A 23,295-nucleotide genomic window follows, 5' to 3' on the forward strand; every position below is an offset into this window, starting at 1 on the left:
TTTGGATCAGTCTTATTCTTGTGTATGCTCCGTCCTGTCTGACTCTTTGCGGCCCCATGGACTGTACCCCACCAGGCTCCTCTGCCTGTGGTATTTTCCAGGCAAGACTACTGGGGTGGAATGCCATTTCCTACTCCAGGGGATCTTCCTGACCCAGGGATGAAACCCAAGTCTCTTGCATCTCCTGCATTAGCAGGTGGATTCTTTACCACTAGTACCACCTGGGAAGCCACCCAGTATTCTTGGGGTACCATTTATTTTTGACTTATCTGCATTAAAAAAAAATATATATATATATAATATATAAATATATATATATATATTTTTTTGGCTGCATGGATTGTGGTATCTTAGTTCCCAGACTGAGGATAAAACCTGGCCCCCTGGCATTGGAAACTTAAGAGTCCTAACAACTGGAGAGCCAGGGAATATATGTATATATAAATATATATATTTATATATATATTATATATAAATATATATATATATATTTCTGGCTGCATGGATTGTGGTATCTTAGTTCCAAGACTGAGGATAAAACCTGGCCCCCTGGCATTGGAAACTTAAGAGTCCTAACAACTGGAGAGCCAGGGAATTCCCCTGCATTTTCTATTCAATAAACTTGGAAGTTGTCTTACTCTTGTGTTTGTACCACATATCTCTAGATATTCACCTTTTCCAGTCCCTCAACCCAAGTCCAGAGAATCTCAAATCTCCTCTTGGAAGACAAATTGCTTTGATGATCTTCTGATTCTAGAGTCTAGAGTCCAAATTCTACACCTTCATAGTTCTCTGAGCATTTTCTAGCTGGTCTGAGGACATCATAATAGTATTCATGTACATATAATCTGTATAGAGTATGATAATGTCTTTGTTTTTTTCTGGCACAAATTAAGAATTTCCTTAGGATAGATTCTTTAAGGAAAAACACCAAAAGACGTTTCACTCAAAGTAAAATAATGTTTTTTTCATCAATTCCAGTAAAGTTTGATTTTGGGAATCATAAGTGGGAGGGGTTGGGATAGGAAATTAATTAATTAATTTGGGATTTGCTGAAATGGTTCATAGTTTTTCAACTTTGAGTGTTTACTCTATTAGAGAATTTAAGCATCTGTGGATGGGCTGTGGAGCAATAGGGATGGGGGATGTACAGAGTTGGACAAGTGGGAATTGAGTGATCAGCTACAGTTTCCATTATCCTTAGCCTGGTGGTTCTGAAATGCCCTTGGGTGTTCACACAGGGTACAGTGAGGTAGGGAAGGCATTAAGGAAGCAGGAGTTGAGTGGAAAAGGCAAGTTAGGAGGCCTTGGTCAGTAGCTGCAGGAGGGAGAGGCCAGCGTACAGGGCACAGAGGCGGGGGAGGGTGTCTGGGTCCCATGTGTACTGGGGGCCGGATCTCTGCACTTCCAGGCCACTCAGCCCCACTAGGGCCTCTGTGAGGGTCAGTTCCTCTTCCCCAAGGGAGGAAAGCAGCTCAGGTCGCAGAGGGAATACACCCTCTTTATCCTGGAGGAAATTCTGTTCCATTGTGCTCTCCACCTGGAAGGAAGCAAAGTAGCATGAGAAGAAAGAACTGGAAACCTCTATTCCTTTCTCCCATCTCACAAAATCCACAAAGAGGGCTAACTTTCTCTCACTATAACCCCTTAGGTTACATTACATGACAACTCTGCCTGGGCTTTTTAACAGCCTTGTAGGAAGGGCAGTACATTTATTTTTAGGCCCCTTTTACAGAGGAGTGAATTGAGACTCAGAGACATTAAGATTGACTCACATCACTTGGCTAGGAATAAACCAAGCTAGAGTTTTCTGTCTCTTCTCCCAGGACCAGACTGAAAAACGCAGATAGTTGCCCAGAAATGCACTCCTCTACCTCTAGTTGCGAAATAGCAAATAGGAAGAAACATGGAGAGAAATGAGAAGCAGGCATGATCTCCTAGAATAAGACAGAGGCCCTGTAGGAGGGTTCTGTCATTAGGTTAGATTGTATCTTTCCGCCAGTTATAGCTGACTCCCTTCCAAAGTCTCCCTAACAGCTGCCATTTTTTTCTTACCAGCTTTAGCTGCACTGGTAGGATCTTTTTCTCCATGGATTTTACCAGCAGCTTCTGTTGGGCTTCACTTAGCTCTGGAGAAAAAAAGCAGAGGAAGAGATGTGTGTTGGTGCAAAGGGAACTACAAGTTCCAAGTGGGTGTACTTCCAGAATTTCAGCATTCACTGATTTATATGTTCACCCACGGTGGAATGCCTGTTCTGGGCCAGGCACCTTTGTTGGCCCAGAAAAAATCATGCTCACTCAAGGAATTTCTCCGCATTCTAGTGGAGAAGACAAAATAACGTGCAATTACAATGTAGGCTGTGACAGGAGCCATAGCTGAGGATCTACTTTGGTCTTGGTGTTTGAGGGCAGGTGTCTTCTTTTTTTTAAAATTAATTAATTAATCTGTCTGTGCTGGGTCTTAGTCGAGGCATGTGGAATCTAGTTCCCCGACCAGGGATCAAACCTGGACCCCCTGAATTGGGAGCATGGGGTCTTAGCCACCACCAGGGAAGCTCCTAGGGCAGCCTTCTTGAAGGAACAAACATCTCAGCTTACATGTGAAGGATCAGAGTGTTTTTCAAAGTGGGACAATGTTTCTTGCAGAGGGAAAAAGAATTCAGGGGTAAGATCAGAAGATGTTATCCTCAGATTAAAGCTATCAGATATTGAAATTAAAGTGATGAGCTTAGAGATATGCAGAAGTTTTAAATATATGGCTGATAAAACTAGGATTATTTCCCAACCTCTGTTAGCAAGACTAGGGTATGGCGACCATGTGAATCCTAAGGAATGAAACCAATTTTTTAGAATGAAATATAAACTACTTAACTGCAGTATAATTTGCCTGGCATTTATTTACTCATTCATTCATTCAAGAATTCATTTAGTGACTCATTCCTACTACTGAATAGGTGTATAAATGAAGACCTCATTCCCCACTTACCTGCTAGGGCTCCAAGGAAATAGAGGATGGCGTCCATAGCCCCCTTTGATAGCAGGACATTCTTTGGGAGTGCCTCCAGGGTCTCTTCATGTCCTTTGCCTAAAGCTTCTTCAAGCTGTGGGGAAAGCTGGGTGACTTAGGAGAACATGGGTAGAGCTCCCAGTGCCTGGCGCATGACAGTCCCTTGAGGTGTATTAACTCTCTCCATTTCCTTGTTTCTTTTTCAAGATATCAAGTCCTGAAAAGTATTAGACTCTTGGGTTCCTTGGTCCCTGAGGCTTGGACTCTGGAAAGGAAAGGTCCAGCCCCCTTCCAAAAGAAGGTTCTGCTGGCCTGCTGCCCACCTCTGTCGATCAGGGGGAAGCCTGGGAATCTGCACTGTTTGCCCATCTCCAAAGGGGCACAGGGCACAGTGGCGACCCTGGCAACCTGGGAGGGGGGCACTTGACCAGCCTTGGAGAAGGCATCCACTGCCGACTCCTCTGGCCACTGGCCATCTTCTGCCAGGTCTGTGGGATCCCCCAACAGCTCCCCCACCTCCATGTTCCCTGCATCTCCTGCCATTCCCTTGGGTCCTCACCGTCAGCTCCAGGTCTTGTAGCTCCTTTTTCTTCCCTAGGAGTTTGCTGAGGGAGCTGAGCAGGGAGCTCTTCCCTTCCAGGCTCAGTTTCTCCACTTCCTGGGTCTCCCTTTGAACCTCTTCTTTTAGGGTCCTGAAGTCCTCGTGTACCGCCCCTGTGGCAACAGCAGATGTGGCATCCTCTTCACCACTTCAGTATGTGCGCTCCTGGCGGATCTCCTTCACTCAGCCCTGCTCAGGCCCCCAGGCTCTGCTCCCCCTGAGCTCTGCTCTCAGCTAGAGCCTGGCTTCTTTTTTTGCTTGACCAAGTTACACAGTTATAAAGTTATTCCCTAGACTTGACTTAAGGTGTTGAGTGGGGAGATGGGGAATCGAGGGGTGGGCCAGGACCCACAGTATCATCTAAACCAGGCGTTCATTCCCCCTGAGATTCTAGGCTCCGTCCCAGATCAGTAGACAACTGACTTCCCTTTCTCTAGGACCACCCCCTAAGAGTTGAGAAGGAAGGTCTATTTTCCCTTCTTAAGAGTCAGTTGACAAAGTGATTTTGGTGACTGGGTGAAGACCGGGAGGGGACTGCTCAGAAGTGTGTGCATGCTGCATGCCAAGTCGCTTCAGCCATGTCCAACTCTTCGTGACCCTATGGACTGTAGCCCACCAGGCTCCTCTGTCCATGGATTCTCCAGGCAAGAATACCGGAGTGGGTTACCATGCCCTCCTCCAGGGGATCTTCCCAACCCAGGGATTGGACTTGCGTGTCTTATGTGTCCTACGCTGGCAAGCAGATTCTTTAGCACTAGCAGCACCTGGGAAGCCCCAAGAGTAGTGGGTCTAAATCCAGGGACATGGGTCAGCTAGGGATAGCTCGAACCTTGGCCTGCCCCTCTAGGGGCCTGGCATCCTAGGAACATCCAGCCTGCTTTGGAAAGAGTGGGCTTCCTGGAAGTGGCTCCAAGCCCCACCACCAGGGACTCAGCACTTGTCTTCCTCTCCCTTCACCCCAAGGCTACTTCCACTGCCTTCCTGCCAACATGTAGGGAGAAACACAAATTTCCTTACCAACATCAGATGCCTGGATAACTGAAGGAAAAAAAAAATCCAATTAGAAGGCAATCCTCCCAAACAGTAGCCATACCCAGGGAGTGGGACATGAATGGAGGTTAGGAAATACATCCTGTCTCCTGGGATGTCCCAGCTGACTTAAAGATACTCTTGTTCCATTTGTGGGAGGCAGAAATGGGGCAGCAGAGAAGCTAAGGCATTGTGAAAAGGGGCACTTGGATTGAGTTGGCATCACTGTGGCTCAGTGGCTCCCACCCCAGGCTCTGGGCAGCAGAGACGCAGACGTGCATGTGACAGGTTGTTATTACTAAGGCCTTGAGGACAGAGGTCGGAGGCATCTGACCACCTGGGAGTCTTGTCCAAAGACTTTCCCCCTTCCACTGCTTTTTCCTAAGCTATTGGAATCCCTGCCATGTTTCAGAGACAATAGTCTTTCTGAGATCTGCTCTGCCATATTCCTTTTCAGTCCCAGAGAGAAGGGAAGAAAAACATTAGAGTTTTAAAATCCTATCAAGAAAGTTGCCGTGAAATGACAGGAAACACTGGTGAACTTCTCGTCTTCTGGCTTTTCTGAAGACAGAAACAACACACATATGTCAGCATAAAACCTCTTTGTGCCTTTTTATCTAGAGCAGTTGTCAAGGCAGCTTTATCAGTGATCATTATAAAAACAGAGCTCATCCGCCTCTGCAATTTTGGGAACACACACTGTCTCCAGTATTGCTGCTTCTGATGGTGCCTTCCGGTCTCTTTCTGTTTCTCGGTCTCTCTTGGGCACATTTCTATGCCTCTTTCTGCCTTTCCTAAAGCTGAAGATGGATATTTTTAGAGCCTTGGGAAACAAAACCAGGGGGCTCCTTGGGGGCTTCTGGTATACCCTGTTAGAGGGTGCAGGATGTCAGCAGATAATGTCAGGGGTAGGGAGGAACACGTGGGGAACCAGGAAGCAATTTTTGCTTACCTCCGGGAGGGAAGGTGTGCATGTTATCATTGTAGATGTGTGGGATATCTGTAAGGAACAAGAGCGGGGAGGGCAGAAGGACTTTTAACAGCTGCCCCAACTTTCTTTCTCTGGCCTCAAGCCTATGAACTCTGCTAAAGGCTAAGAACCTGTCTTTGAATACCTCAACATTATCCCCGATCTGTCTCTACGGCTGGAAGTAATCTTTTCTTCCTCTGTAAATCTTTCCGTATGATATCACTATTTTCTACTTTGCATTCTAGTACTGGTATCTGTGTCTGTTTCCTCCATCAGAACCAGACTTCTATTTTTTTGGCCACGTGGCATGCCAGATCTGAGTACCCTGTCCAGGGATCAAACCCAAGGCCTCTGCAATGGAGGTTCAGAGAGTTAACCGCTGGACCACCAGGAAACTGCTGGCCCCAGAATTCTTGAGAGCAGAGGCTGTGCTTGTTCATCTCTGTACTCCCTTCTCCCTACTAACAAAGGTGCCTAGCTAGCATTCAGGAGATGCTCAGAATCCAGGATTCCTCACTCCCAGAGCAGCCCCTACAGTTCTGTCTGTGGACGTTGGACCACAATACAATACAACCCCTTTACTCCTTCCCCAGTGTTGCCACAAGAGGGGAGCAGGATGCCTTAGGAGTGTGTGGGTAACTCTTGTCTGCAGGGGAAAACATGCTCACCCCACTCATCTTTGCCTTTGACCATCAGCTGTCTCACTCGAAATGCCAGGATGCAGCCCTTGGGGATGGTAACAGCCTCCTTGTGGTTTACGGATCCCTAGGAGTAGACAATGAGGATTTGTGAGTCAGCAGAGATCCTACATGTAAGATGTTGGAAGTGAGGGGGTAAAGGGCAAGTGGAAGGCCAGGCCCAAAAGCCTTTGGGGAGATAAGAAGTTAGGAACCCTTCAGTGCTGTCCCTGATCACCTTTCCATCCAGTGTGGAATGAGCTTCAGAGCTCTTCTGCTCATTTCTGCGGGTCACCCCTTTAATGACCTCTTTCTGTCTTCCGGGTTCAGACACATGAAGGAACTGGGCAGACCTGTTCATCACCTGCCTGCGCGTCCCTGTCCCACTTTAGAGCGTCCATCTAGGCCCTGGTTCCTTCTTCCTCTTGGCCATCTGTCCCATGATCACCTCCTTTAGGAAGCCTTCCATGATTAATCCTTACTCCTGGTGCCAACTCAGCCCTTGAATATTTACACAGTATGTTGTTATTCAGTTGCTAAATCATGACTGTCTCTTTGTGATCCCATGGACTGTAACATGCCAGGCTCCTCTCTCCTCTACTATCGCCCAGAATTCGTTCAAATTCATGTCCATTGAGTCGGTGATGCTATCTAACCATCTCATCCTCTACCACCTCCTTCAAAAGCCTTCAATCTTTCCCAGCATCAGAGTCTTTTCCAATGAGTCAGCTCTTTGTATCAGGTGGCCAAAGTATTGGAGCTTCAGCTTTAGCATCAGTCCTTCCAATGAATACTCAGGGTTGATTTACTTTAGGATTGACTGGTTTCATCTCCTTGCTTTTTTTTGGATCTATACTTACACAGCATAGATATACGTAAGTAAAGACTACTTATTTACATTGAATTTTCCAAGCCTGTATTCTCTGGCCTTTCACCTCTGTGTCTCCTTCATGAGACTGAGACCTTTCTGGCATCAAGGACGTCTTTCTTAAGACTGGGAGCACTGTAAGGGAAAACTGGTGACCGTGAGTTTCCCCTTCTCTTGTAGCTCCCTGTGGTAGCTGGCACAGGAATCTACCCAACCGGGCACCTTGACCATAGAGATGATTGGTTCCTGGCCAACTGGTGTCTGGATGTTGAAGAGCAAGGGGAGGGAGTGGGTCCTTTTCAGTATCCTGGGGTGAGGGGTACTGACTGGGCAAAGCAATGCAGCCTCTGAGGGTAAACTCAATGTAAGTGTGTGTGCGTGAAGCAAACCTGTAACCCCAACGGGGCAAAGAACGGGAGGGAGAAGCAGCCTTCGGCCCTGCCAGCTCTCTCCAGGGTCACCTCCTGCACGGCCTCCACTACTTCCATCACCACGAACAGGTTCTCTCCTCGCCTTCGCATCTCCTCCAGGAACGGGTGCTCTGCCATCAGCTTCCTGTGACAGGAGAAACGGAAGGGACCCGTCCAGAGCTTTTCCCCATCGGGGCCCTGCCCTTCTCTTTTCCTCTGTCATTCCCAGCAGTGAGGCACGGGGGTGTCGGGAAGCGTGAGGACTCTGGAGCAAGACAGGCTGGAACCCAGCTCTCCCGCCTCCTGGCAGGGCAGCTGCTCTGAGTCTGGGTTGCCTCATCTATAAAATGAGGATGATGACACCTACGTCCGGGGAGAGAGAGAGAGAGAGAGAGAGAGAGAGAGACTGGGGAATCCTCGGGCACAGCGCCTGGCCAAGAATGGGGTCTCGTGGTTGTTTCTTTCTCCTTTGGATTCCCCTCCTTTTCCTCCCTGTTCTTAGTTCTGTGCATCTCTCCTGGGGGGTCCTTTCTTTCTCTCCACTTTTATTTTTTAGCTTGTGCAATCTTAGTTCCCTGACCAGGGATTGAACCTAGGTTCCCTCCAATGAAAGCTCGGAGTCCTAACCACAGGACCACCAGGGAATTCCCTGCAATATAGAAGTATTAACACGGCCAGACGGCACATTAGATCTCTCCCAGGTGCATTTTGACAAAATCCTCCCCCTCACCCTGCCAAGTCCATCCACTCTGTTGTCCTCAAGACTTTGAGTCCATTCAGCCCTTTTCTTTCTGTCTGCTCCTCCCTACTGAGTTTATCTCTCTGATAGGCAGTGGAACAGAGTCTTGCCTGGTCTGCCTGCCTTCCCTGTTCTTTATCCTCTGACACACTTCCTCCGTCTGGCCAGATTAATCATGGCACATCAGAGCATCGTCAAGTCTCCTTGTACATGGTACAGCATAGATGTGTCCTTGGCCTGGGTCCTCCATGGTCTTGGCTCTCCCTACATTTCTCCCTTGTTTTACTCTTACCTGCTTCTGCCAAACTGGCTATTCATGGCCCCTATAGGTTAAAACAATTTTTTTTAATGGATGGATTGCATTTATTTATTTATTTTGGCCACGCTGTGTAGCATGTGGGATCTTAGTTCCCTGACTATGGATGGAACCCACACCCCCTGCATTGGAAGCTTGGAGTCTTAACCATTGGACTATCAGGGAAGTCCTGTCGCTATAGGTTTTGAGATTTCTCACCTGTGTGCCTTTGTAATGGCATTCTCCCAGCCCTGCAAGTCCAATTTCTGATAATCTTTCAAGGCCTTCCCTAGGGCTTCCCTGCTGGCTCAGATAGTAAATAATCCACCTGCAATGCAGGAGACCCGGGTTCCATCCCTGAGTTGGGAAAATCCCCTGGAGAAGGGAATGGAGAAGGGAATGGCTACCCACTCCAGTATTTTTGCCTGGAGAATTCCATGGAAGAAGAGCCTGGTGGATACGATTGAGTGACTAACACTTTCACACTTTCAAGGCCTAGGTTGTGGGCTGCCTCCTCCGTGAAGTCTGTTCCCATTTCCCCAGCACACAAAACTCAGGCAAAGCCCTCCTCTGGCACTTACATTTCTAGCCTTGGATTAGAGTTACTGTTGTACATGTCCCCCCACTCTGAAATCACAAGGCAAAGGTGTTCTCGTGCAGTCCAGCACCTAATAGAGTGCTTTGTACTCAGGCAGGCTGAGTTTAGTGCATGATTCCCCAAGCACCTCAGCCCTTTCTTTTTGCCTCCCCAGCACTCACCTCCTTTCAACCACCACTTAACTACTTAAAAAGTCAGTTCCCTTGTCAAGTCAAACATCTGAGGAAACCCAGCAGACACAGCAACTGCCACACCCCTTGTGCTGCTGGGGCAGCGTTCCTGAGCACTGCTCCCTTCGGGTTGGGGCTGGGTAGGGGGCTTTGTTTACTCAAGGAGAATGGTGTGCTCAAGTCTCAGTAGGGAGCATTTAAGGTTTCTTCCATTTTTAGTGTATTTTCATAGAATCTTATGGAAGGGAAAAAAACCCTAAAGAATTTCATCGAACACTTATCATTTTTCAGGAGAGAAAGCTGAAGCGAAGTGACTTTTCCAAGGCCACACAATTCTTAAGTGTGAAAACACTCATCCTCGGGTGTTCTCGTGAGAGTGGGGAGGTGGTGGAAGGATGGGGGTGGGGTTGAGGGGAGTGGTTAGGAAATGGCCCGGAAGCACCCACAGGCTGAAGGGTCGTCTTCAAGAGCTCCTCTGGGGTGACCATGGGTGAAAGTTCAGTGTGAGGGCCCTGCCCGTGGACTCAAGGCCCAGAGCACCCTTCCACCGCACAGCTTTGCCCCAAGTCTCACCGCTCCTGGTGCAAGGTCTCTAGAGCCTTGGGTGCCACACTGAGGGTCTGGACCTCCAGGGTGCTGTTCTGGGACAGGCCAGCTGTCCCCTTCACCTTGACTGTCTTTGGCACGTCCACCTCTCCCTCCACTCGGGCGTCCAACATATTCTTAAAGCCAAAGTTCCCGGAATCTGTTGGGTCTGCAGGAGGGAGAAGATGAAGGGGGCTGGGCTGAGAGGCGCTTCCTCCTCCCTGCCTCCTTCGAGAACTTTCTGGCTAGAGGATTCCCACCCCTGTCCGCTGGGCAGAGACAGCTTCAGGTCCTCCTGGTTGGCCGGCTCCAGCCCGTCCCTCGGTCCCCAAGTCCGTGGCCAAGGCTGACCTGAAGGAGAGCTGCCAGGTTCGAGAATGTCCAGGAAGGTGTAGTCGGTGCGGATATACCGGGCACCCCAGAAGAGGGTGCTCTTCCGCTTCCTCAGGACCAGGCAGAAGGGATGGAAGCGCTTGAAGTCTATGAGGCTGTCCAGGGGTGTCAGGTCCCCTCGAGGGTTTAGTTGTCTGGTCAGGGCCCGGGTGACATTTTCAAACATGGTCATTGTCTCTGTATGGGGAGGGAAAGTGACAAGTTGGGAGGAAGGGTGACATCTTCCACCAAGACAGGTCCATGGGCTCTGGGGTAGGGTATGCCCTTAAAGACGCCTGAATCCTCAGGATGTCAGAGCTGAAAGGGACCAGAGGAGTCTTCGTTTATGGTGAGGAAATGAGGCCCTGAGAGCTGAAACAACTTGCCCGGCTACAAGGCTGGCTAGAGGAGGCAGCCCTCCCCTCTCGTTGTGAAGGGCTCTTTGCTCAGTCCCTGCTCACTGTCTTCATGGACCTGGAGCCTGACTGGCACATCTCATTAATGTGGAAGTAAAGCTCCTTTCAGTCAGCCACGCCCACCTTGTCTCCCCACCAGTGAACCGTGAAAACCACCACCTGGGGAACCTGGGGGAGGGACGCAGCCACCCCTGGGGCCTAGGAGGACCCAGGGGACAGTGCTGCTCACCCCGTTGCTCTTTCTTTGGGTGGGAGTCACTTCCCTGTATCTTAATGTTGCCCTGCTCCTGGCTCACAGCTGTGGGTAGACCCACTTCCCTCCTGGCACCACTCAACAGATCCAGACATCTTGCTGCTCTTTGCTCTTGCCCCATCTACTTGTAATACCTCCTCTTCCATCTGGAATCCCTGTTTGTCCTTTAAGACTCACTTTGGGTTACTTTGGGTCATTCCTCTGTGACCCCTTCCTTCCCTGCTTCCAGCAGCCAGTGACTCTATCCCATGTCCCCAAAGCACTGTGTACATGCCCTTCTGAAACACCTGCCACCTCATGTGGCTGTGATCTGTTTACTTGACCCTCACCTATTTGACCATGACCTCCCCGAGGCCAGGAAGTGGGTCTTAGTCATCTCTGTGGCCTCAGCTCCAAGCACAGTGCCCAGTGCAGACACGGAGCTTGACAAGTGTGTGTGGAAAGAATGAATGAAGAAATGCAGCCCTGTGGCTCAGATGGTAAAGAATCTGCCTGCAATGCAGGAGACACGGGTTTGATCCCTGGGTCGGGAAGATCCTCTGGAGGAGGGCCTGGCAACCCACTGCAGGATTCTTGCTGGGAAAATCCCATGGACAGAGGAGCCTGGTGGGCTACAGTCCAAAGAGTTGCAGAGTCAGACATGACTGAAGCAACTAATGCTGGGAGACATAAGCTAGGATCAGAGGGCCCTGGAAAGTGCGGGGCCTGCATTAGGTTCATGGCCTCCAGAGGTTCATGGCCTCTGGTCTCTGCCTTTGAGGTTCAAGTCCAGGTGTTTTAGCTGGTCAGCCAGCTGGCCCAGCTGAATTATCCCCAGGGGTGGAACAGGACATACCAGCTGGATGGAAACCACCTCATACCCGCTGTGGGAACCTCACAGAGTCAGGGAGGCCGGGGGCACACTCACAGGTACATGGGGCCATTCTGCCAACCATACAACCATGCTCCAATGTGCTTTTTTAATCCCTCATTCCTTGGAGGGCTCAGGTGGGACAGGCAACCTGGCCAGCCAGGAAAGTCTTGGGTGACTGCTGTCTCCTTCTCACCAGAGAAGTGCTCACGGGGCCACCTTTCCCTTCCCTCCCCAAGGCCAGTCAAGATTCCTACCCCATGGACTTCCCTGGTGGTCCAGTGGCTAAGACTCCATGCTCCCAATCAATGCAGGGGGCCCCAGGTTCGACCCCTGGTCAGGGAACTAGATCCCACATGCTGCAACTAAAAGATGTAGCAAGCCCCAGTGCAGCCAAATAAATAAATAAGTACTAAAAAAAAAAAAAAGCATTTCTACCCCATTGGGCCCTATGGGACTCCTAGGCCCTTCCTGTCCCACCCCTAGAACCCCCACTGCCCTCTACCCCTGGTGTCATCAAGTTCTTACCAGGGAGCAGTGCTGGGTCCTGTCTGGCAGCTGGGTCTTGGGTAAAGGTCAGGAGCCCTCTGGGTCTGTGGGCTGAGAGAATGACTGTCCCTCACCAGGTCAGGCTGTGGCTTTATGCCTCTGTGGAGGCAAGGATGTAGGCTTCCAGGGACCCCGCCTGCCCCAGTGACCCCACCCCTCAGCTGCTCCACTTCCAGGAGAACAGCATCAACCTGTTCCACGTGCGCCCTGCCCCGGGCCCTGGCCTCCTGAGGGCTGAGGGGGTGGGTGAGGTGCTGCCAGGCAGGTGCCAGCGTGGGTGGGGGAGAGGTGGCGACTGAAGTTTGGCTTGACAGGCTGAGAACAGTGGAAGGAAGGCACCTTGGAGGGGGCTGCAGAAAGAGGCAGTGGGGACAGGCAGGGGTGTGTGTGTGTGTGTGTTCACATGCGTGTGTGTGATGTGGGACAGGCATGTCTGTTTTATCATCATGGTCATCAGGAAGCATCTAGGATTCATGATGAGGCCTTGTGGGTGTGATGAGGGGATAAGAAATCCTGTGTGTCTTCAGATTCCAACAACAAGCAGAGCAGCTAGAAAAACTGTCCTCTGCCTTGTTTGTCAAACAGGGACCTAACTATGGCACTGCTAGAAGCTTATGTCTGTGTAGGGGGAGACGGAGATACACCAAACGTTTCTCTGCGTTGCTTCCTGTTCAGCATCTCTGTACCTCACGTAGTATTGTACATACACATACGCATAGACAGAGGCCCAGTGGAGTTAATGGAAGAGCCCACAATGTGTATTTGCTGTGGGAATTCAGACTCCTCACCATTGGTTACTCAGGTCTTGCTCTCATCTTCTTTTAAGTGAAGTGTAGTTTTTGAAAATGTTATTGTATAGTGGATTGACAATGCTGTGCTGGTTTCAGGTATACAGCAAAGTGACTCAGTTATACATATATGCACATATTCTTTTTCGTATTCTTTCCCATTATAGTGTACTGTAGGATCCTGAATATAGCTCCCTGTGCTGTACAGTAGGACCTGGTTGTCTGTTTTATATGTAGTAGTTTGTATCTGCTAACCCCAAACTCCCAATTTATCCCTCCCCATCAAAGTCTTGCTCTTATCTTAAATCTCTGCCTGGAAGGAATTGTGAAGGAGACTTTACACACATCACAGGTCCCTAGATGACAAATCAAGACACTCACAAGCAAAGCTCCTATGTTGTTGGGATCTGTGACTGTCCATCCGCACGTAAATCTGAACACCACTGAGCCTTCATGCTCTCACCTCTTGGCTCTCCTCAATATCACCCACCAAAACTGAAATGTGACCTTGAAGGCCATGAAGAGTAAGTTAGGTCTTTACTGGAGGTTTTCTTGAGGGGTTGGTGGTGAATGGGAGAGATGAGATCACATCACCCTCAGCCAAGGTTTTAAAAACTTAACTACTTCACCTTTATCCCGAGAGTCTCAGTTAGTATGTCAGCTGCTCCCAAATCTCTCTCCTCTGGGTCCTGAAACAAGATAAGACCTTGCCCTTGCTAGGCCTCTGGTTCCTGCCTCCTATCTTTCTTTTTTAAATTGATTTTTGTGTATTGACTTTATATGAATACAACTTCGTTTTTGTTTTTGTTTTTTTTAATTATTACTTAAAAGATTTTTGGGCTGTACTGGGTCTTTGCTGCTGCATGCAGGCTTTCTCAAGTTGTGATGCATGGGCCTCTCATGGTGGTGGTTTCTCTTGTTGTGGTGTGCTGGCTCTCAGGGGTGTGGGGCTCAGGAGTTGCTGCACACAGGCTTAGTTGGCCCCCAACATGAGGGGTCTTTCTGGCCCAGGGATCTAACCTGTGTCCTCTGTTTTTGCAGGTGGATTCTTAACCACTGGACCACAAAGGAAGCTCCCAACCTTGTTTTTAAAAAACTTTTTGGCCGCAACCTGCAGCACGTGGGAATCTTAGTTCCCTGACCAGGGATCCAACCCACACCCCCTGTGTTGGAGGGTGTGTCTTAACCACTGGACCATCAGGGATGTCCCCTGCCTCTGTCTTTTGGTTTACCTCTTTTTCTACCTACCCACTCTCATCTTGTGTAGCTATCTAATACCTCCTCCTTCAACAGCTCTAACCATCATCACCTTAAGCAAACATCCCTTTCCTTAGGAGAAGAAAAGGTGGGAGCTGGAGTGTGTGGGAGGGCTGTCATTAGTCATGCAGTTCCCATCATGAGTGCACGTGTATGCAGAAATGTGTGTCTGTGTAATATCCTCTCCACGTTTCGTTTCCTGGTTCTTCCTGGATTTTCATCTTTTCCTCTCTATAGCTCTTATTCAGCACATGGATGTGATTCTATAGCAACCAGCATGTGGTCCTGGGCTGTGCAGTCTCCCATCCCTTAATAAGTTCCAGAGTAGGTGGCCCCCCTCCCCACCTTCTCAGCCCACCACTGTCTTGGCCAGACTTTGGGGAGTTTCTTCCTGGTGTCTATCTTCCTCCCACTGACTGCAAGTCAAGGTTCAGCTCGTTCTCCAGAGATTTGGAGAATAGTGGTTTCAGGAAGTCATGCCTGGGGACTTCCGTGGAGGTCCAATGGTCAAGAATCTCACACGTCTACTGCAGGGGGCACAGGTTCAATTCCTGGTTGGGGAACTAAGATCCCACATGCTGTGCAGCGTGGCCAAAAAAAAAAAAAAAAGTCACACCTGTATCTGCTCTTCCTGAGGACCCCCAAAATCCATCTAGCCAGCTTTCTCTCCTCGGGCCTAGCAGTATTGCTCCTTTATTTCTCATGCCATCCTTCTTTCATTCTGAACTCTACCAGGCTTGCTCCCACCGACCTCCATCCTATTGCTCCATTCCCCACACTGCCTGATGGTGTTGCAAGCAGGAGTCTTTGAGGGTTCAAGGCACAGAGAAGAAATAAGGGTTTGTGAGGCTAACCGGTTGAATGTCTTGTGCTTTTGGCATAAAAACATCTCTGTCAGCTCGTCCCCGTGCTGCTCCTCTCATCCACCCCAGGTATCCTGTCTTTCTGTCAACCTCCCCCTCTACCCCGCCCCCATCACTACCAGTTCCTCAAGAAAACCTCTGGTAAAAGCATTAGGAAGAGACCACAGAATTCCTCTGGGGCTTCTCAGGTGGCGCAGTGGTAAGGAATCAGCCTGCCAATGCAGGAGATGTGACGCAAGAGACCTGGGTTCCATCCCTGGGTCAGGAAGATCTCCTGCAGAAGGAAATGGCAATCTACTCCAGTATTTTTGCCTGGAAAATTCCATGGACAGAGAAGCCTGGTGGAGCATGAGCTGCAAAAAGTACAACACACACACACAGAATCCCTTTAGGGTTCAGAGACTTCTTTTCCTTAGAGTCCTTGTTTATGTTCAGGGGAATCTGGGACACAATTGTCCTGGAGGAAACTTAAACTGTACTAATGTGTAAGAACGCTTTAGGTCAATTAACAGAGATTTGTTGAAACAGGAGCCAGGGTGGGGCAGCTGTGCTGATGCAAGAAACAGGCTTTGCTCTCTATCTCCCTCTGGTGGTAAATTAGGGAAGGTAATGGGTGATAATCACCCCTGAGCTTTGCGCCACGCTTGTGATTTGTGTGTTTCTGCTAGGAGATGGAGGATCAGCCAAGGGGATCAGGAAAGGGAATCCACTTAGGGGAGGAAGCCCCAGCCACCTGTTCTCTGAAAACCTGAGCCACAGAGTGCACTGCAAACCCTGCAGACAGATACAGACATTGGGACAGGGCATTACTTCCTTATCCACTTTCTTCATTTATGCAATGTGTAGGTAGACCAGATGACTTCCCAGGTGGCGCTAGTGATAAAGAATATATCTGCCAATGCAGGAGATATGAGACACAGGTTCCTGGGAAGATCCCCTGGAGGAAGAAATGGCAACCCACTACAGTATTCTTGCGTGGAGAATTCCATGGACAGAGGAGCCTGGTGAGCTACAGTCCATAGGGTTGCAAAGAGTTGCACATGACTGAAGCCACTTAGCACACATATGTAGGCCAGAGCCCATGTATTGTATAGCTTGCCAGGATCCTCTGTCCTCCATTATTCCCAGAGTCTGCTCAAATTGATATCCATTAAGTCTGTGATGCTATCTAACCATCTTATCCTCTGCTACCCCCTTCTCCAAATTGAAGGCAAAAGGAGGAGGATTTGGGAAGGCTGGAGCATTTAGGGGAAGTGACCCCCTGCCCAGACATGCTTCTAGACCTTTGCTGAGTAAAAGGAGGTGGACTAGCTAGGGATGAAGGCAGGCCAGAGTGATGGAGGAACAGAAAAAAATGTGCCCCTAAGGCATCGTGTTTTATATTTCTCCTGGGAGGTTGGAAGTTTTGGGGTGCAGATTTCAGATTGTGAGATGAATGAAATAAAACCCCAGACTCTTTTCTTATCCCTTAAAAACCTTTAAGTTTTCTTCCCAAATTCCCAAATCAGCTTTGGAGCCCAAAACATCTCCCAAATTCTGGCTGAGCAGACATTGGTCAATGGCCTGTGATACTTACTCAAATCAAAGTTATGCTGAAGAACTGAAGAAACGCATCAAACTCAATGTCCAACTTTAAGGTGCCCTCGCAGCCCTCGCTGCCCCCAGCCCTCTGCTGCCAGGTTCCCTAACTGTCAGGCTGAAGATGCAGCTGCATCAAGGGCTGGAACTCCATCCATTCCTTGGCTGATGAAAGAGAAACTTTCCTCCTCAGTTGTGATTCCAAGGCTCTCCAGACGGGACAGAGTCTCCAGAGCCTGGTTAAAGAGACTGAGTCCCAGGTGGAGCCTTTGAAACTCTGCCTCCAGGAAAACTTGGAGACGAAGCTCCTCTCCATTTCTCCAGCTTCCTCAGATCTGTGCCAAGCCCTACTCTGTTTTCCCCTGTTCCAACTGGGAAAAGCCAGGTGTTGTTGGCCACACCTGAAAGATAGCAAGGATGGCACGGAAGACACAGAGCGGTGACGAGGCCCTGGGCTCCTGGGTATAGTGGGGTGGGGTCCATCCCTTTGTATGTCAAGGTTGCAGAGTTCAACCAGGGCTGGGTGACCTTCAGCTCCTCACCCTAAAAGCCCCTGGGCAGCTTGAAGTGAAGACAGAAGAGCACTGCCTCCTACTGGAAGAATTTGTTCCAGCATGGTCACCACCTGCATGGTAGAGAATAAACATCACAGGGTGCTTTGCATCTGGGGACCTACCAACTTCAGAGATAGTCTGCAGTAAAATTTTAAATTTCAGTCCCTGCCCCTTCCTTGACCCCTTCTACCCCTTTGTGAGAAGAAATGGGCATGTGTTAAGAATCTAGGGATCTGCGATCTGTAGAGAGCTCTGCCAAGGGCCTGCTGTGTGGCCTGGGAGAAGTACCCTCTGCTCTCTGGTCCAGAGTGCTCATCCTGAGAGAGGGGGAGGAACTGGGTGCTCCCACATCCTTTCTAGTGTTCAAGTTTACCTTTGTTGTCATCCCTGACATCCACTGTGCAATCCTCAGATCCTCACCAACTCTGCCTGTTGAAGGAAGACTTTTGCCATGGACATGGCCAGCAGCTGCTGCTGCTCTTGGTTCAGCTCTGCAGAGGGTACAGGAGTGGTGATGGCATGAGGGACAGGGGCATGCTCTCTCCCTCTCTGGTGGGCAGGGGATTGTAAGGCAGCTCTGGGAGTTGGGGCTTGCATGTGTGTGTGTGTGATGTGTGTGTTTGTTTGTTGGGGGTGCCGCAGATTCACTCCCCTCCAGGAGAGGATAAGAGGAGATTCTTAAAAGAATATATTCCCCTCTCCATTGGGAAAAATGAGTGGGAGTTGGGGTGGGGTAGGAAGACGTGCACCTCTTATTTTTCTTTGGAGGGGACAACTGGAGCTTGGACCCTGAGTCATTCTGCTTTGTTGCTTGGTACCACAGCTGGCTTGATGGGCATGCAAGCTGTGCACGGGTCCCATGCTTAGTTAAACTCTGCTGTTGTTAAGTTAGGGCTTCCCTGTTGGCTCCACGGTAAAGAATCTGCCTGCCAATGCAGGAAACATGGCTTTGATCCCTGAGCTGGGGAGATCCCCTGGAGAAGGAAATGGCAACTTATTCCAGTATTCTTGCCTGGGAAGTCCCATGGACAGAAGAGCCTGGTGGGCTACAGTCCATGGAGTCCCAAAGAGTTGGATACGACTTAGTGACTAAAAGGACAACAGTTGTCATCTTAAATAATAACCCAATAAATTTTTAACATATTTCTCATTTTGCACTGGGACTCGTAAATTATGCTTCAGGTCCTCCATCTTGGTACCACTGGGCCTAGTCCCGTAGGACCGTCAACCACATCAGTAACTCACCCCACTCCCACTCCCGACCCTTACAGCCCAGAGCCTCCACAGGGAGAGGATGTATTCAGCCAGTATGGGGCTGAGTTTGCCAGAAGTCTCCTACAGTCATTTGAGGACTGAGTCCCCGGGCCTGCCACTCGGACTCCCAGAACTTCTGGCTTGTTAAGATCCAGGCCCCCCTCATCCATATGGTAGAGAGGTGAGAACTGGTCAGCTAGATATTCCCGTAGTTAAGAGAGACAGGGAGTTCTGTGAGGGAGAAACAGGTCTCCCCACTGAGAGTGAGGGCTCCCTCGGGGCAGGAGTCTAATCTCCACCTTTGCATAAAGAAGCCTCCCTTAAATTGGATGTGCTTGCCGAGATCTCCCAGAGGAGGCCAGTCCCGCCCAATCCGACCTGCGTCTGGCCCCTGCGTCCCTAGCCCCAACCCAGGCCGCCCACACCCGCCTCAAGCTGAGTTAAGCCCCGCCCTCATTGCGTTGTCCCGCCCCCACCACCTGGCCCCGCCCTCAGCACCGAAGGTCTAGCCATCACCAGCACCCCAACTCCGCCCTCAGAGACCCAAACCTGGCCCCCAGCCGTTCTAAGCCCCGCCGTCCTGCAGTCACCACTGCAGCGTGCTCCGGAACTCCCGTGTCGCCCCATCCCCTACTACTACTACTAAGTCGCTTCAGTCGTGTCCGACTCTGTGCGACCCCACAGACGGAAGCCCGCCAGGCTCCGCCATCCCTGGGATTCTCCAGGCAAGAACACTGGAGTGGGTTGCCATTTCCTTCTCCAATGCATGAAAGTGAAAAGTGAAAGTGAAGTCGCTCAGTCGTGTCCGACTCTTCGCGACCCCATGGTCTGCAGCCTACCAGGCTCCTCCGTCCATGGGGTTTTCCCGGCAAGAGTACTGGAGTGGGGTGCCATCGCCTTCTCCGCGCCCCACCCCCAGCCTCCCGCAATCCTGCCCACTCCGCCTCGGCCCCGTCCCCGAGAGCCCCGGCCCCGCCCCCGAGAGCCCCGGCCCCGCCCCCGCGAGGCCCAGGGCTCCGGTAGCCTGTGCACCTGGCCCAGCGGCGCCAGCAGCAACTCCTCCACCTCAGCCTGTGGCTCCCGAAACCCCGTGGGCCCTCCGGGGAACGGCTCAGGCCCAGATAGAGCTTTGAGTACAGGACAGCAGTGACCAGAACCCTACCCTGTGTCTACTTCCATGAAACTTCACCCGAAAGGCCTGCCGCTCACAGGCACTTGAGTGTGGGGTTTGGTGTTCTGGTCCTCCCTCAAGAAGCCCTCCCCAGGGAAAGAGGATCAAATCAGGGCCTCTTGTGGGGTGACGGAGGAGCTCAACTCCTTACAGTATTTTTCGATGGGTGTTGAGGATCCTGCTCAGGGGAAAGGACATTACAGGCAACTGCAACAGAAGCAGAAGGACTGAGAGCCCTAAGGGTAGAAGCGTCCTCCTGCCCCGAGGTGCAACCCAGCCTCATCCTGCCTGGCCCAGTGGTGGTGGAGGCTGGGCGCAGGGAGAGGATGCACTTAAAGGCCCAAGAAACCCATGGCTGGGATTCCTGACGTCACTACATCCTGTCAAATCTGCGGGACCCCTCTGCATCCCAGCCACCATCACCCCAAGGGACTCTGGGAATGAGGTCCTCACTTGAGCAGTTTCTTTCCTTTGCTGGAAAAGGGGGGTCTTTGTGTCCCTCTCGCCTTCTAAGACTTTGCCCACCTTTTCCAAGCCTCCATCATATTATGGGGTGGGAGGGAAGAAAAGTCCTTCAATTTCTCTCACCTTCAGATGGGAACAACATCAGGTTCTGGTCCTTGAATAGGAACATGTCTGTAGGGATCAGAAATGGGGCACTGACTCCCTGCCTCCATCTTCTCTGTCCCACTCTCCTCGCCACATATACCCACATAGTGTGGTCTCGGAGAGGGGAGGAGTGGTGTGAGGTGTATGCTTTAGGGAGCTGCACAGAAAGAGTTGGAAGGGGCTGAGAAGGGGGTCTAAGGTCATCAGTTAGTTTGGGGAGCAGAATTTAAAGAGGAATGGAAGACCTCCACCTCCCAGATTTCAGCCCTGAGGCTGGGGGACCAGCCCTGGCTGCATGCCTCCCCTCTTCTCCTTCGTGTTCACCCAGCTTCCACCTGGCACACCCCCCACCCCCTTCCCCCTAATGACTACTGCTTGGGGCACGCTGAGGGTGGTGATGGGACCGAGAGAGCCCTGGGGAAAGACAGGCCATCAAGGGGCAGGTGGTGCAGGGGGGAACATGGGAGAGAAATGAAGACAGGGGAACCTGGCAGATGGGGTGAGAACTCTGGCAGGAGGTGGAGCTGTGAGGGGAAAGCACCGGTTGGCGGTTGGCGTCTCAAAGCCTGGGTTTTGCTCACAGATTCCCCACCAAGAAGCTGGTGACCCACTGGATTTTTCCCAGGTAGTTTCTTAAACACATGAAGTGGGGACTGCAGCAGCAATGTAGCCTAACCTCACAGGATTCCTGTGAGATAATAGATGGAAAAGTCCTTAGAAAAGAGGAGAAAAGAGCAGGGGAAACTTCCTGGTGGCCCAGTGGTTAAGAATCTGCCTTGAAATGGAGGTGACTCCGGTTGCATCCTTGGTTGGGGAACTAAGATCCTACCTGCTGCAGAACAACAAAGCCCAAGCGCTGCAACTACTGAGCCCTGCACTCTAGAGCCTATGTGCTGCAACTAAGATCCAATGCAGCCAAATAAATACATATTATAAAAGATGTGGTATTATAAAAGATGCCCAGCAGCAGTGAGGAGGGGGATGGAGCTAGCCCTCCTGTCTGGCTCCCTTCAGCATCTCACAGCCTCGGTCACCATGTACAGATAGGTTCTCCCCATGCTCCTGAAGCTTCTTCAGCTTCTTGAGCTGGGTGGAGTGGAGCTGGCTCTGAGCGGGTGGAGCTCTCTTCCTGTCCACGTCCAGCTCTCTCAGTGGCACCCCTGGGTCCACCCTTCCCTCAACCCATTCCCTGGGCAGGGAGTGTGTGTATCATCCGGGACAGGAGGCCTGTGGATTCTAGTCCTGGAAGAACCAGGACACCTCACTCTCTATGTGACCTTGGACAACCCACCACCCTTTTCTGGGCTGTGTGTATTGATGGCTGTGGTGCATGGGCTTCTCACTGTGGCGGCTTCTCTTGTTGCGGAGCGTGGGCTCTAGCGTTTGCAGGCTTCAGCAGTCACAGCATGCAGGCTCAGCAGTGGTGGTGCGTGGGCTAGTTGCTCTGTGGCATGAGTAATCTTCCCAAATCAGGCATGGAACCCATGTCCCTTGCATTGGCAGGTGAATTCTTAACCACCGGACCAATAAAGAAGTCCTACTGAAAGTATTTTTAAGAACTCAAAAAGCAACGCAGTAGGGCCCTGTAGTGTCATCTTTTCTTAAAAAAATATATTGAAGTACAGTTGATTTACAATGTTATGTTAGCTTCTAGTGTACATCAATGATTCATATATATATACATATACAATGTATAACACACATATATATGTGTAGGCGTATATATATATTCTTTTTCATATCCTTTTCCATTATGATTTATTACAGGATGTTGAATATAGTCCTTGTACTATACAGTAAGACCTTGCTATTTATCTGTTTTATATATAATAGTTTGCATCTGCTAATCCCAAATTCCCAATCCATCTCTCCCCTACCCTTCTCTTCCTTGGCAACCACAAGTCTGATCTCTATGTCTCTAAGTCTGTTTTTGTTTCATAGATAAGTTCATTTGTGTCATATTTTAGATTCCATGCATAAGTGATATCATATGGTATTTATTTTTCTTTCTGATTTTATTTAGTATGATAATCTCTAGGTCCACCAATGTTTCTGCAAATGGCATTATTTCATTTAGTTCTTTTTTATGGCCGAGTAGTATTCCATTGCATCTATGTACCACATCTTCTTTATCCACTCTTCTGTCGATGGACGTTGAAGTTTCTATGTCTTGTTTATTGTAAATAGTGCTGCAATAAGCATTGGGGTGCAAATTACATTTTTTTTTTTCAGATATATGCCCAGGAATGGGATTGCCGAATCATATGGCAATTCTATTTTTAGTTTTCTGAGGAACCTCTGTACTGTTCTCCATAGTGACTGCACCAATTTACATGTGAAGAAAGAAAATGAAAGTGAAAGTCACTCAGTCATGTCCAACTCTTTGCGACCCCATGAACTAGACAGTCCATGGCATTCTGCAGGCCAGAATATTGGAGTGGGTAGCCTTTCCCTTCTCCAGGGGATCTTCCTAACCCAGGGATCCAACCGGCGTCTCCTTCATTGCAGGCAGATTCTTTACCAGCTGAGCTACCAGGGAAACCCAGCCATTTCCTTCTCCAATACTTTACATGTAATGTCTTCTAAATGGCCCTGTGTGGACAAAAGCTTCTTCCCACCTCAAAATGGCAAAAATGTGTAATATCAATCTCCTTGACTTTGAGTTACTTGCAAAAAAGGTTAAATCTTGGAGCGTTCACTCCCAGGGATAGGCAGCAGATGATGCATTTGAGAAAGTTTCCCTCCCATCGGGGCAGAATTATTAATGAAATGAAGATCTCTGCCCGCTCTGATAGCCTGCACTGCTTGGGGCAAGGGCATGTCCCTTGGTGC

At 49.9% G+C, this 23,295-nt stretch overlaps 1 protein-coding gene and 1 long non-coding RNA gene across 2 annotated transcripts; both read right to left on the bottom strand.

The window, feature by feature from the left end:
- Positions 1-946: 946 nt before the first annotated feature.
- GSDMA (gasdermin A) lies at positions 947-12,520 on the bottom strand. Its single transcript, XM_006068588.4, has 11 exons — positions 12,369-12,520; positions 10,301-10,519; positions 9,938-10,118; positions 7,542-7,707; positions 6,276-6,372; positions 5,590-5,637; positions 4,626-4,646; positions 3,567-3,721; positions 2,987-3,101; positions 2,056-2,129; positions 947-1,540 (listed from the first exon to the last, which is right to left on the bottom strand). Exons 2-11 carry the CDS (start codon positions 10,512-10,514, stop codon positions 1,298-1,300), a joined length of 1,314 nt encoding a protein of 437 aa, XP_006068650.1. The 5' UTR covers positions 10,515-10,519; positions 12,369-12,520; the 3' UTR covers positions 947-1,297.
- A 3,424-nt stretch (positions 12,521-15,944) lies between these two features.
- On the bottom strand, positions 15,945-19,643 carry LOC102404801. The gene is made up of 3 exons (XR_003107792.2): positions 19,523-19,643; positions 17,803-17,920; positions 15,945-17,500 (listed from the first exon to the last, which is right to left on the bottom strand). It is a non-coding gene; the product is annotated as an uncharacterized LOC102404801 (long non-coding RNA).
- Between the last annotated feature and the right edge of the window lie 3,652 nt (positions 19,644-23,295).

Source organism: Bubalus bubalis, chromosome 3, assembly GCF_019923935.1.
Source record: "Bubalus bubalis isolate 160015118507 breed Murrah chromosome 3, NDDB_SH_1, whole genome shotgun sequence".
Taxonomy (NCBI): Eukaryota; Metazoa; Chordata; class Mammalia; order Artiodactyla; family Bovidae; genus Bubalus; species Bubalus bubalis.